At 37.1% G+C, this 15,323-nt stretch overlaps 1 protein-coding gene across 1 annotated transcript in view; it reads left to right on the top strand.

The window, feature by feature from the left end:
- LOC149264779 (uncharacterized) overlaps positions 1-15,323 on the top strand; it is a 275,432-nt gene that overhangs the window by 121,940 nt on the left and 138,169 nt on the right. The window contains exon 3 of the mRNA XM_089390351.1: positions 870-1,026. Within this exon, the coding sequence (XP_089246477.1) occupies positions 870-1,026 (157 nt within the window). The remainder of the gene's footprint in view (positions 1-869; positions 1,027-15,323) is intronic.

Here is a 15,323-nt window from a genome sequence, read left to right as displayed (position 1 = left end):
TACAGCTGAACATTGGAGAGTATACTTTTGTATCACAATTCACTGTTAAATCTTTATTTTGTGATGATAGTGACATAGTTCTAGATTGCCCTGGATGGAAGGTCTAGGGACTTTTATCATAAATACAAAGAAGTTCTTAACATTTTCCTATAAGAAGAAAAAGATAACATTATAGGACACTACATTACAAGCCAAGGAAAAATATATGAAGTATTTTTCCTTAAATATGATTTGAGAACAAAGCATTTCTCAAAATGAAGGCAATGTAATAGATATACAAATATAAATATCAATAATTAAATAAATAAATACTAATAATTAATAATGATGAAAGGAAATGTCTTAAATGACATGCTTCTTAATGAAAAGGCATTCTGCCTAGGTATATATCGGTGCCCTTATTTGTATATCATATCATATCATTTTACTTATATATATATATATATATATATATATATATATATATCCAAAATTGATATCTTTATATTCGAGATCTTTAGTTATTCTAATTGGTGAGCCAGATTTGGTTGTCATACTAATCGTAATGTTTTATTGCTGCAAATGGCGATAACAAATTTCTCTTGTTATGTTTCATCCTTAACTTTGTTTCTGGATTCTTTGTCAAGATCGTCATATTCTTTGCATAAACTTGTATATCCTTTCATTTTGTGTTTCTTAAACTTTTCGCCCTATTTTTTTTGAGCATCATTGCTATTTTGTGACGATGATTTTTTTGAAGTGTTGGTTAATCTATGCATTGTTATTTAAGAATCAAACCAATATTTCATTGAGGAACTTATACAATTACACAACTGAATTTGTTCAGGAGTTTATATTGAATTTACTAAGCTTCTTGTTTGGTGCTGCAGAGAAGAGAGAGCACGTTGATTTGATTTCAGGCATAGGCAACAGTAAATATGCATTTATCATTGATTTTCAGCAAGCAAACTTCATTTCTAGTCAGCACAAACGAAAACTAAGAAGTCTTGCAATAAATCCTTGCATTGATCATCTTTGTGCAACCAGGTACATTTCTTATGACCAGAGGATTGACCATATTGTAGTAGTTTTGATATTAAATTATGTGTTTCTAGACATCTCCATTTAAAATTATGTGTTTATTACCATGCTATGATGATTTTCGGTGATTCGTCTGCAAGTAAATGAATAGTTTTTTTTTTTTTTTTTTTATTGTTCCATAGGCCACCTTTTTTGAAAGCCATATTTCTCTCACAAAAAGGAAGAAAATAAGCGATATACATAGGAAAAATTCTTATAGGAAAATGTCTGCCAGAATCCTGGGAAGAGAGTTTAAATTTAGCATGCTTTGTTAATAGTCATTTGTTTACATGCGGTAAATTATGTCTCTCCCTCATGCAAGAAAGTGAGCAGCTCTAGAGATTTTCTAACCTAATACACTCTTAGTGGATGCAAAATGCCAATAAATACTATTTTCATACTATAGATGCATTTATTCGTAGATATTTCAATACATCAAAGCAATACTCCTCTAATAGAGTTTTAATAGTGAATTAGAATGAGTCTTTTTATAGCCTTGATGCTCATTTGCATTGATAATCAAGATTTTTTAAGGAAACAAAATAGTAGCCTCCAGAAATAAACAGTATATCTATTATGCTTTAGAGAAGAAAATATATGCTTAAGTTGTGGTCGTTCATGACTATTATTTTTTCGAATGTAAGAATTCCATTTGCAAATGTGTTAGTTAAAAGTAGTATAAATATTTGATGTGTAACAAATTTAACAATTAATTTGAAGGTTATCATGTATTTGATATAAAAGGATCTCAAACAAATTATATTGACCATTGCCTAAATTTTTAGTTGTAAAAGGACAATCATTTTAGTTAAATTTGATTCCTTAAAAAAGTGTTTGGCATGCTCTTGCAAGGGAGGTTTGAGGGGCGGGGGGTTTGTTGATTCTTGGAGTCATCATGACTACCAAGTTAGGTTCCGTGGTATGCGCTCAGGATGGAGTATTTTGAACATTTGACTTCTTGTAAAGTGGTTATTATCCAGAGTTTGTCATAGGAACCCTTCTCAAATTTCCTATATAATGTAAACTCCCATGCTTTGAAATTAACAATTTTTGGAACAAGTCTAGGAAATAAATCTATGTTGCAGGAAATGTGGCCTCCCTCCCTGTACCAAGCATGTTTAAACTTTCGGTACAAAGACCCTGAAATGTGCTTGATATGTGTTTCAAGCTGGCTGAAACACATATCATGTTTTTGATGTGTTTTAGCCCACTTGAAATGTGTCTCACACTCCTTAAAGTGTGTTTCAATGGCCGCACAAGGTGTGTGATTTTGTACGACGTGATTTTGTGGCCTATTATTGGCGTGGGAACCACTTAAAATGTTTTTAAGTAATTAAAAATCAATCTTAGTTTTTATGTTTTTTTCTGTAATATTTTTGGAGATTCCTAGTAGCCTTTAGAAAAAAAATCTTTTAAAAGAGGATGTCACTTTCATTTTTCCTCACACTGTTAGAGGTTTGAGCAAGGGAGAATTGAGCAGCGGTGAGATTTCAGCAAGGGGGATTTGAGAATGAGAAAGGACGATTCAACACGAGGATTTAGATTATTATTTTGCTACAACCATCTTTGTTGCTATTTTGTGATGTTTTGAGAAGCTATAGCCATAGTTTTTGGCTGTTTAGTGGTGTTTTTTGTTGAAAATAGTAGTGAGAGAAGGTCTTCTTGACTCGTGCCTTAGTCAAGAAAGACCACGATCAATCCTTCCTTTAGCATGTACGAGTTCGTGGTGATAGGTTGAGTTCATGGAGCAGTTTATTCATGCGCAATGTTGGAGGCTCAGTTATGTTCTCCAAATGTGAGTTCAAATTTAGGAGAGTACAAGTGGGAGCTTCAAGTTCTAATTAAGGCAAAGGACGAGTTAGAGAGTCAGTTCAACTGAGTTAACAATTCAAACTCAGCTCATGTTCTAAAATTTACTTTCCAGATATAGCATGATCAAATTGCTTAAAAGGAAGATGAAAGGCACAATTGTATCATTATTGTTTGCACAGGTTTGTGTGAGGAGAGCTTCTTGCTAGGAGAGCATATTAAGGAGGAGCCTATATGCAAATTTGAGAGAGATAATTACTTGCAAGTCTGCACTAGGATTTAGGAGTAAATTCCTAAAGAATAGGAGCCTATTCCACGCGAGGAAGTAGGAGATTTCCTGTGCTAGGAAATAGGGAGAAACTGTGCAAGGAAAGAGGAGCTGGATTAAGGTTATTTGGAGGGATAACAAGTGTGTTTTCTAGTGAAACTGTATTGCCTTGTAAGAGATATATTGCGCAAACTTTATCAATAAAATTCTACAGCAAGGAGAGGGTTTTCCCAGTTGGGTTCCCAGGAAAAATTTATTGTGTTATTGTGTCACTGTGTTTCTTTATCTCTGTTTCTATTTCGCTGCTTATTTAGAGTACAGAAATTCTGTATCTTGTTGAATCAAAATTAGTTTCAGATTGTTCATTCAAGCAGTGGTAGAATTTCAAGGAAAATCTACATGGTATCAGAACAAAGAACAACGTAAATACCAACACCAAGAGATCAGATTTGTGAAGAGCAGTTCTTTGGACAAGGAGAATAATGTACCAAGGACTAAGAGTAGATCATTGTTTAGACAGAGCATCTAACTTCTCCTCATGGAAGGAAAGGATCACACTAGTGTTGGAGGGATAATGGGATAGGAGAGTTTATCAAGAATCAAATACCGCTACCTCAAGATCCCCAACAGTTGGCCTGACATACTAAGAATGATATCAAGGCAAAGAAGATTATTCTAGAGGGGGTCAAAGATCATATTATTCCTCATCTCTATGAGAAGAAGATAGTGTATGACATGTTCAAAGTCATCTTGGATTTGTTTAAGGGTACTAGTGATGCAAGGAAGCTAGCTCTCAAGGAGAAGCTAAGGAGCATCAGGATGAGCAAAGAAGAGCCCATTGTCACATATATTTCGAAGTTCACTCAAGTTTGAGATGAGCTAGGTGGTGTGGGTGTCACTGTGCCAGAGGGTGACCTTGTGAACTTTGCTCTATTAGGACTTCATAAGTCTTGGTATAGTTTCCAGGATGTTGTTAGTGGCCGAGAGAGTTTTCCTGGTTGGGAAAGGTTATGGATTGGTTGCGTTCAGGAAGAGATCCAGAGAGGGCCAAAAATTGTAGATCAATAAAGACAGAGGACGAGGAGAACTTTGCTCTGGCAGGCAAGGCCAAGGGCAAGAAAGGCAAAGGAAAGGCTAAATCCAGTGAGAAGGGCGAAAAGAAGAAGGATTTGAGTAAGATCAAGTGCTTCCATTGCCATGAGTTTGGGAACTATGCTACTAAGTGTCCTAATCGAAATAAGAGGTCTAGTAAGAATCATGCGGCTACATCAGCTGAGGTAGATGGGTTTGCTTCTTAGTTCGAGAAAGATTTCTCATTGATAGCTTGCATGGCAAGCTCAGTAGGGAGCAACACATGGTATATTGATTTCGGAGCCTCCTTCCACATGACTGGGAACAGGGAGTATTTCAGCGAGTTGAAGGAGAAAGACATGTAGTTTCAGATCGAGCTAGGAGATGATGGCAAGTACGCATCTAGGGGAGTTGGTACTGTTAGCTTTGAGAGGGAGTCTGGGAGCCCTCTCCATCTCAATGATGTCCTCTATGTTCCAGGCTTGAAGAAGAACCTTGTTTCAGTAGCTACCCTCGAGGACAAGGGATATGATGTCATCTTCAATAGAGGCAAGGCATTCCTCACACACTTAGCTTATGGAGCATTGAAGCAGATAGGTGTGAGGGTGAAGAACCTTTATAGGATGCAGGTTGAGACATGCGCAACCTTGAGCAACAAGGTAGGTGGTGATTAGAGTAGACATGTAGGAGAACTTTGGCATAGGTGCATGGGACTCTTGCATCATGGGGCTATGAAGATTCTTCAGTAGACAACCACAAGATTACTAACATGAAGCTTTGATCAACATGAAGTGTACAAGGGGTGCACACTTGGCAAGTATGCCGAGACTTCTTTTCAGGGCCGAGACAACAGAGGCAATGGGATTTTGGATCTGGTGCATTTAGACGTATGCAGGTCCTTATCTTCTCCATCTCTTATGAGACACAGGTATTCTGTCACTTTCATAGATGATTATTCTCGTAAAACTTGGATATTCTTTATGAAGAAGAAGGATGAGGTCTTCTGCAAGTTCATGGAGTATAGGCCTTGGTAGAAAACTAGACAGGGAAGAAGAACAAAGCATTTAGGAGTGACAATGGTCGAGAATATGTCTCCATTGCCTTTAAGGATTTGTGTGCGAAGGAGGACATTAGGAGAGAGTTGATAACACCCGATAACCCTTAGCAGAATGGGGTGGCTAAGAGGAAGAACCAAAATATTGTTAGAGCGACCAAGGCCATGTTGCATGATCAGGGACTGACTATGTTCTTATGGGCAGATGCATGCAACACTATAGTATCTCTACAGAATAAGAGTCCACAGAGCATTCTTGGACAAGTTGCACCAGAGGAGGTTTCATAGGCAAGAAACCAGATGTTTCACACTTCCCTATCTTTGGCACAAAAGTTTATTTCCATGTGTGCAAAGATAACAGGAAGAAGTTGGAGCCCACAACAGAAAAGGGTATTTTTATGGGATATAGTGAGACAGCGCAGGCATACAGGGTGTATCTACTAGGACTCAAGAAGATAGTTCACAGGCAAGATGTGAGGTTTGATTAGTCTAGAGCTCTGAGGTAGTCCTTAGAGCAAGAGCATGTTGGAGTACACGAGATGGATGAACTAATCGCTCCCAAGGAGGAGCCTTAGCCAGGATCATAGATTGAGCCTCAGCCAGGTGGCAAGAGGGCTGCCCAGTTGGATGCAGAGCAGGGTAATAAGGAGGAGAGACTAGGACAATATTAGGGAGCTACTCAGTTAGAGACTCCTAAACAAGGAGGAAGAAGGCCAAGTGGGCTTAGAAGTTGATTTAGGAGGCCTAGAAGTAGGTTGAAGCTCTTAGCGCCATGTTTAGGTAGAGAAAGCAGCCACAAAGGTACACCAAATATATGACACTGTTGATTGGGGTGGCGGACATTGAGCCTTCTAGTTATAAGGAGGCAAATTCTCAGTAGGTTTGGCAGGATGCCATAGTGGAGGAATATTCCTCCATCATAAAGATTGATGTCTGGGAGATTGTGCTACGACCGGAGGGAAAGTCAGCAGAAAGATCACGCTAGGTGTAGAAGCTGAAGCATGGAGTAGATGGGAGTGTGGAGATGTACAAGGCCGGGTTTGTGTTCAAGGGATTCTCACAGATTGAGGGTATAGATTGTGATGAGATCTTTGCCCTAGTAGCACGATATTCATCCATTAGGACGATTCTGGTACTTGCAACACAGATGGGGTGGAAGATCCACTAGATGGACGTGAAGATAACATTCCTCAACGAAGTGGTTGAGGAGGAGATTTGTATGGAGCAGCCAGAGGGGTTTGAGCAGTTTAGCAGAGACACACATGTGATTGCAGGCTAAAGAGAGCTCTTTATTAGTTCAAGCAGGCTATGAGAGCATGGTACACTCGTATTGACAACTACCTTCGAGAATTGGGCTTCATTATGAGTGAGGCAAATGCTAACCCATTCTACGTCATGGTTGGAGGGTTTCCGCTCATTCTAGTGCTCTACATTGACCACCTTCTATTGATTGGAGTAGACAACTTGATCTAGGTTTGCAAGGAGGACCTTGCAATGGAGTTTGAGATGAAGGATATGGGGATTATGCACTATTTCCTTGGTTTGGAGGTTTGGTAGGGTGATGGTGAGATCTTCGTGGGACAGGGAAAGTACACTAAAAAGATTCTTTGGAGATTTCATATGTAGGATTGCAGGCCCATGGCCATGCCTCTAGTCACAAACTGGAAGAAGGTGGATGCTAGCAGAGCAGAGCGAGTAGAATCTACAGTATACAAGCAACACATGACCTAATATTTCTTTTGTAGTGAACCAACTGAGTTAGTTCATGATGGAGTCGACTAGAGTTCACAGAGTTGCTGCAAAGCATGTTTTAGGTATCTTAGAGGCACAATGAATTATGGGTTATAGTATAGACAGGTTGATGGAGTGAGGCTTGAGGGCTTCACAAATGCAAATTGGGCAGGGAGCTCCACAGATCAAAAGAGAACTTCAGGGGGCGTCTCCAGCATTGGGTCAGTAACTGTTTCTTGGTACAACAAGAAGCAGAGATCAGTTGCACTCAGTTCAATAGAGGCCGAGTTCATGGCCTGCCAGTCTGGTAGCGTGCGAGGCTATTTGGATGAGGAAGTTGCTTTAGGGACTTTGTAGATCGGGGATGAAGCCTATTGTGATAATTAGAGCTGCGTCAAGCTCTTTGAGAACACAATTTTTCATGATTGCTCAAAGCATATCCAGATCAGGTATCATCATCTCAGAGATTGTGTGTAGAAAGGGATAATGAAGCTACCGTAAATTCCAACAGAGGAGTAGACAACAAATTTCTTGACCAAGGCATTGGCAAGAAGCAATTTTGTCCATTCTAGAGATAAGTTGGGAGTTGTACAAAATCCCTTCCTCGCTAAGAGGGAGTGTTGAAAATAGTAGTGAGAGAAGGTCTTCTTGACTCGTGCCTTAGTCAAGAAAGACCACGATCAGTCCTTCCTTTAGCATGCACGAGTTTTTGGTGATAGGATGAGTTCATGGAGCAGTTTATTCATGCGCAGAGTTGGAGGTTCAATTATGTTGTTCTCCAAGTGCGGGTTCAAATTTAGAAGAGTACGAGTGGGAGCTTCAAGTTCTAATTGAGGCAAGGACGAGTTAGAGAGTCAGTTCAACTCAGTTAACAAGTCAAACTCATCTCACGTTCTAAAATTTACTTGCCAGATATAACATGATCGAATTGCTTAAAAGGAGGACAAAAGGTGTAATTGTATCATTATTGTTTGCAAAGGTTTGTGTGAGGAAAGCTTCTTGCTAGGAGAGCGTATTGAGGAGGAGCCTATACGCAGATTTGAGAGAGAATTCCTTGCAGGTTTGCGCTAGGATTTAGGAGTAAATTCCTAAAGAATAAGAGCCTATTTTGCACGAGGAAATAGGGAGAAACTGCGAAAGGAAAGTGTTGGAAAATCAAGAGGCCTATAAATTAATTTAGATTTTCCTCTCCATGGTAATTGCTTGTTAATTTAATTTTCTTCTTTATTAATCTTTATTCTGGTTCTTTCATCAAATAATTGCCATAATATGAACATGAAGATCATAGACAAAAAGTACACAAGATATAGGCTCCAAGCCAGGGCAAAACCCCTCTAAGGGGAAAACCCATAAAATTTTCTTCTTATAAAATCAGATCAAATGAGATATCCAAGACTTATGACCATAAAAAATTTCACCCTCTAGATGCCAAGTCAAACTCTCCTCAAGCACAACAAATCCATCATTAAGAGATCAACAACAAGAGACAAACTTTGACCCTCCACTTCGTCATTTTCTTCTTTGCAATATTTCAGACCAAATCCATCCAAATGTGTATATTGAATGAGCTCCACCTTCCCTCTATTTATATAGTTTAGAGGGGGTGCGAATAGACATGTCCATTGGGGCAAGGTCGGATTGATACCTAGAGGGGTTTTTGACCCAAATTTACATATTTAAAAATGTTTTTTATTTTTCTTTACAATAGGTCCAAATAGGAGTTTGACTCTTTTGACCCAAAAACCTAGAAGCATAAAGAACATGCTTGTCTAGAAAAGTAATAATAATTTTTCTTCTTTTTTTCTTTTGCTTTTTACATAAAACACATAATGGTACAAATTATGAGGACCGAAACTAGTTACATTCTCCAACACTTCCCCTTAACTAGGGAGGTATTCATAATTATACACCTAGTACATGGATACTCTCAAACTGAAATATTCTCATAAGAAGAGTCGGATTGAAAAGCCATCTTTTATCAACTTCATAACCAACATTGTCAACATAGTAAGGCCTTTAACTGACAATCTCTATTTATATTAGAGCATAATGCTGGGAGGCTTTACGTGAGACACCACACGACCTCTTAAGGCACATACCGTGTCCGGATGTTCACTAGGTATGTCCTTTTAGGACTATTCTTATCTTGGACTCCCAAGCCTCAAAGAATATCAGTCCTCTTCGACCACTCTTGTCTTGGATACTTGTCCAATCCTTAAAGAGTGTTGGTCTACTTCCTATCTTGGATTCTCTATTCTTAAGGAAATCTTAGATGCTTTGTTGAAAAATGTAACTAGTGTCGGTCTTCATAATTGTATTTGAGTCATGATGTAATGTATTTATCAAAAGAAAGAAAAATAAATTTTATTATGAAAGAAAAATTATTATTAAGCATGGGTTTCATGCTTTATTATTTTATTTTTAGGTCAAAGCCTCCATTTTAGGTTTCTAGCGTTTGTGTCAAGAGTCCTTGCCTTTCTTGGGCTTTATCAGTTAAGAAATAAATTTATTTTAGTATCAAATAAGTCATTTAGGCCTCCTCCACCAAGTCAGCCTCAAGGAAGGCAATTCGGCCTAATTGGGAGGTAGAATCCACTATATAAAGGTAGAAACTCAACCTCATTTGGAGTGCATCTCAAGCAAGTTCGATCTGTAGTAGCTCGAGGAAGAAAAGAGAGTGAAATCCTTAAGGAGGAGGAAAACCTATCGAAGGAGAATAAGTCTTTGTCAACCAAAAGAAGTCGAATTTTCTCTCTCTACTACCACACCTGCAAAGTTTTTGGGTTGTAGGGAGGGCCAAAATTATTGACCTGAAGCTGGGCCGAAATTCTGAAGCAATAGGGCCGAAATTTTGTCTTTGATGTAGTATTGATGAAGTATTGTTGCAGCTGATCTTTGAAGTTTGGAAAGACATTTTGAGGGCTAACTTGGTGGAGTGATGAAGGTCTTTTGGTCTGGTCTAAGGTCTTGGATTGTCTCAAGTTTGATTTGAATCTGCTAGCGGAAGAGTTTGACTAGGTTTTCCCCTATAGAGGTGTTTTAGCCCTAGTTGAGTACCTATATTTGGTGTCGTTGATCTTCATGTTTTAATTTGATGATTGCTTGATGAAAAGAAGATAAAAGAACATAAGGAAAGTTAATAAGACTACAAGAATATCACAAGTAATTATCAATATAAGAGAATCTTTCTGTCTTTTTGATTTTCTAACATGGTATTAGAGCTAAGGTGAAGGAGGAAAGAAAAAGGTAGCTTGAAGGTCTATTGAAAGAAGGGTTAAGAAGGAAGGAACAAAAGAAGATCATTAAGGAAAGGATGATATAAGAAGAAAAACCTACTATCTATATTAAGTAAAGGAGATATTATAAAATCTATGGAAACCTCAATGAAGACATAAAATAAGCTAGAAGGAGCCTTCAACTACAAGGCATGGAAGAAGATGTTGGACCTTATTCTTGCTAAGCATAAAGTTTTGGATTTTGCTGAAGGAAAAAGAACCTACAGATGATGCAGGAAAGGAAAAGTACAAGGAAACTGACATCTTGGCCATGAATCTAATAGTAGATGGAGTGAAGGACAATCTAATCCCATACATATCCAATATAGACTCTGCACAAGAAATGTATGAAGCCCTCTCCAAGTTATTTACCATCGAGAACATTGGTAAGATAGCTAGTTTCAAGAATGAACTAAGAACAATAAAGATGAAAAAAGTTGACACTGTATCATGTTATTTTGTAAGGATCTCTAGAATAAGAGATGAAATTCAAGCTATTGATGGAGTTGTACCGAAGAAAGAACCCGTGATTGTTGCACTACTAGGTCTACCAAAATCTTGGAGCTCTTTTGCATTAGGAATTAGCAGTTGGAAAGATACACCAACCTTTGAACAAATGTGGAATGCATGCAATCAAGAAGAAGCCCACATCTCATTAGTAACTAACAAAAAGGAGGATGAAGAAAACAACACTTCAAATGCCTACTTTGCTCATCACAAGAAGAAGGGAGTATACAAGAAGTTTAAAGGACCAAAGAAGAAGGTTGATCTATCAAAGATTGAATGCTACAATTGTCATAATATGGGACACTACAAAAGTCAATGTCCTGAAAATCCAAGAAATAAGAAGAGAGAAAGAGAACATGTAAATATTGCCAATGAAGTTCCACCCAAGAAAAACAAGACTGAAGAATCCGAAGTCAAAGACTTATTTGCTAAAGTCTCTTAGGGATACTATCCCTTGCATATCCTTCTACTTTAAGTTTTGCAATGTTTTCTTTTATGTTTTGATTTCTAGAGTTCGTGTATTTAATATATTTTGTTAGAACTTTTTTGGATTGTTTAAGTTGTAGGTATTCCTCAGAAAGACTAGATTAAGAGGGATCCTTCACCATTTTACCAAAAGATAAGTATATTGTTCTTTGTTTCATCTTTCATGTTTGGTTTCCTCCTCACATCAAGATTTGTTTGAATTATATACTAAACATTCTTTTTTTTTAATATTTTCCTTGGTAAGAAAGCTTGCAGAATACACATAGGTTATGGAGGAAACTTCAAAGGAAAAAACTTAAATCATAAAAGAAGCTCTGTTGCAAAGGAAGTCCTTCCGAATGATAATTTACAAGGTTTGTTAAAGGACAACTCAAGATATGTTTTAGACTACAAGTTTTGTTGCAAAAGGTATGATCATTCTCACCTAAAATTTGCTTTATAATACTAACATCTTTATGTCTAGGGTTTTGAATCATAAAGATTCTTGTTAGGCTGATTAATCATCAGATTGAATCTACCCTTGTTATATTGTACCTTGTCATTGGATAATTTTTGTGAAACCCTAAACTTTAGGGTTCGCTGTAAAATCCTAGCCTCTTGATGCTAAGGGTATGTCAATTTCAATAATGAAACCCTAGTTTACTTAGTGGTTGCTGATAAAATCTAGAACATATAATGAAATCCTACTCTTTTGAAGTTTAGGGTTTTGATAATGTCGTGGTAAAACCCTTAGTCCATTAGGGTTTGTTGGGCTATATAAAAAACCCCAGAAATTGTTGATTTAGGGTTTAACAAAACCCCTGTGATAACCAAAAGTAAAGTCCTAGGAATGAAAACCTAGGTATATATTCTTTTGTATGATCGAAACCATAGCTTGGTCAAAATTGTTATCTAATTTTGGAATTTGATGTTTGCATCTAGGGATTACATAGAAATCGTAGAAATAAATTGATATAAGGAAATAACAATGAAACCCTAGATATGAAATGCTAGTATGCTAATTTGATTGTTGATATACATAATTTGACTTTATTGATGAAATCTAGGGTTTGCAACAAACCCTAGTAGAGTTTGACATGTAATTCTAAGAGCATATTATTGAAACCTTATGATTGGATTGATATCTTGATTGAGTTGCTGATATCTAAGGCTTTATGTCTTGAAGATGGAGTCTAGGGTTTATGACAAAACCCTAGCAAGATGTTGAAGTCTAGTATATAAAAGATATGACCCTTGTTAATTATGAACTTAACTAGGTTTAGGTATTTGATGTCTAAAGCTTGAATGCTTTGATGCTTCCACTATTGTAACATGATTTTGATATAGTTGACTTCATGCTTCTGTATATTTGTATTTGGTTGTACTTGCTATTAAAGTTTTGCAAGTACATAATCTTCAAGATGTTGAAGATGTTCATAATTGAAGATGATAATAATGATGAGCATGATGAAGGAAGCTATAAGAATGATGATGATCAAGATGACCTTGATGCCATGAGAAAGAAATAAAGCCTTGAAAGATTGAAGTCTCTCCAAAAGAAGGAAGTTGTTGAGTTGAGAGGGAGCTTGGATAGAAGAAAGGGTATATCTCCCCAGTTAAGAGGGAGGGCATATTATGACAATCATAGTAAATACCTTGAAGAAAGAATGAAACCAAAGAATGTATAAAAGTACTATAGGTGGATTTGTAAACAAAAGACTTGAGAAATACTAAGGCTGTATTTGGTACTACGGAAGAAGTGAAAGAAGAAAGCTTCCGACAAGTTGTATTTGGATAACTTTATGATGATATAAGTAGCATCGTAATGATTGAGAACCCCGAAGGCTTGTGTTTACTTGTATATATATATTTGAAGGTTTATTACTGATTGGGATTGTGATTGTGGATGATATCTCCATAAAAAGGTTGAATGTTTGAAGCATGCCTGGATTGGTGGATATATCTGATTTAGTTGATTAGAAGAGATAAAGCATCTTGGGGTGACAAGATGCTTGGGAGGACATTTGGCCGACCTATGTGTTGATGTCTAGATCCCGAAGTAGGGAGGTTGGCGCTGGTCTTGGAGTTTCGACCTAGGATACACACTTCGATCCCTGGGTTGGTGTTATAGCTAAAGCCTTATTGTGGCTAAAGCTTGGAACACACCTTACTCCCATCCGATTAGAGTACCCTGGTCAGGTATCTAATCTATAACACTGCGTGCGCTGTGACTCTTGATAGAGCATATCATTTTGAGATCTTCCATGTACCTCTGCATATATGTAATTATGAATACCTCCCTAGTTCAGAGGGAGTGTCGAAAAATGTAACTAGTGTCGGTCTTCATAATTGTATTTGAGTCATGATGTAATGTATTTCTTTTTTAAAGGGTGGTTCACATACACTAGGTGGCCGCTACATCCACTTGAAAAATCCAGGCAAATCAACCTGAAGGGATCTACCCGCCGGCCAAACAAGCAGGGCCTAACCCCAAGAGCATCGAGGAGATTTGACCCCGTGAATTCCCAATTGGCGAGGTACTTAGCAGCGAGAACTCGACCAACTGAGCTAACCCTTGGGGCTATCATGATGTAATGTATTTATCGAAAGAAAGAAAAAAAAATTTTATTATGAAAGAAAAATTATTTATTAAGCATGGGCTTCACATCCTTTATTATTTTGTTTTCAGGTTAAAGCCTCCATTATAGGCTTCTAGGGTTTGTGTCAAGAGTCCTTGTTGTTGTCTTTATGTAAAAGACCCTTCTTGGGCTTTATCAGTCAAGAAAGGAATTTATTTTAGTATTAAATAAGTCATTTATTCCTCCTCCACCAAGTCGGCCTAATTGGGAGGCAAAATCCACTATATAAAGGCAACAACTCGACCTCATTTGGAGTGCATCTCAAGCAAGTTCGATCTGTAGTAACTGGAGGAAGAAAAGAGAGCGAAGTTCCTAAGAAGAAGGAAGAAAACCTAGTGAAGGAGAAGGAAGTCTTTGTCAAACAAAAGAAGTCGAATTTTCTCTCTCTACTACCACACATGCGAAGTTTCTTGGTTGCTGGGAGGGTTGAAATTCTGAAGCAGGAGGGTCGAAATTCTGTCTTTGATGCAATGTTATTGCAGTTGATATTTGAAGTTTGGAAGGACAGTTTGAGCACTGACTTGGTGGAGTGAAGAAGGTCTTGGATTGTCTCAAGTCTGATTTGAATCTGCTAGTGGAAGAGTTTGACTGAATTTTCCCCTACAGAGGGGTTTTAGCCTTGGATGAGTGCCTATATCTGGCGTCGTTGATATTCATGTTTTGATTTGATGATTGCTTGATGAAAATAAGATAAAAGAGGAACAAAAAGAAAGTTAATAAGACTATAGGAATATCAAAAGTAATTATCAATATAAAATAATATTTCTGCCTTATATTCATGTTTTGATTTGATGATTGCTTGATGAAAATAAGATAAAAGAGGAACAAAAAGAAAGTTAATAAGACTATAGGAATATCAAAAGTAATTATCAATATAAAAGAATATTTCTGCCTTATCTGATTTTCTCACATGCTTACCTAATCCTTTGGGTCCCATTCTCCCTCCATAGCCTTCACTAGACGTACAATGATTAGTCTTGGCCTAGTGCACAAGGATGCTTGGGAGCGGGAAGCGGGAGCAGGGAGTAGCGACATTTTCAAAAAAATCTCTTGTCAAGAGATTTTTTTTTATATAATATATACTATTTTGATGCATATATTTCAACAAAAGCATGTAGAATGATGAATTGGATATAAAAAACATAACAACATGGATTGAACCATATACCATCAATCATCATAAGTTATAATCTTCATCAACCATGTCCACAAGTTAGTAACATACAACATATTGAGTCTCATGATTCATCAATCTTAAAGTTTCAAGCTTTCAAAACTCAATATATAACATTTATCATCATTGATCAATAAAGTTGTAACTTGTACCTGTAACAATTACCATTACCAAGTAACCAAACGATAACAAAGAATATCTAACATGAAATAAAATGTTTCAACTTTCATGAAGCATCATATTCATAATTCATTACCAATGAGTTATAATT

Source organism: Pinus tabuliformis, chromosome 6, assembly GCF_031772625.1.
Source record: "Pinus tabuliformis cultivar Carrire ecotype Pingquan chromosome 6, CPIR1, whole genome shotgun sequence".
Classification (NCBI taxonomy): domain Eukaryota; kingdom Viridiplantae; phylum Streptophyta; class Pinopsida; order Pinales; family Pinaceae; genus Pinus; species Pinus tabuliformis.
This window is presented reverse-complemented; position numbering and strand designations above follow the sequence as displayed.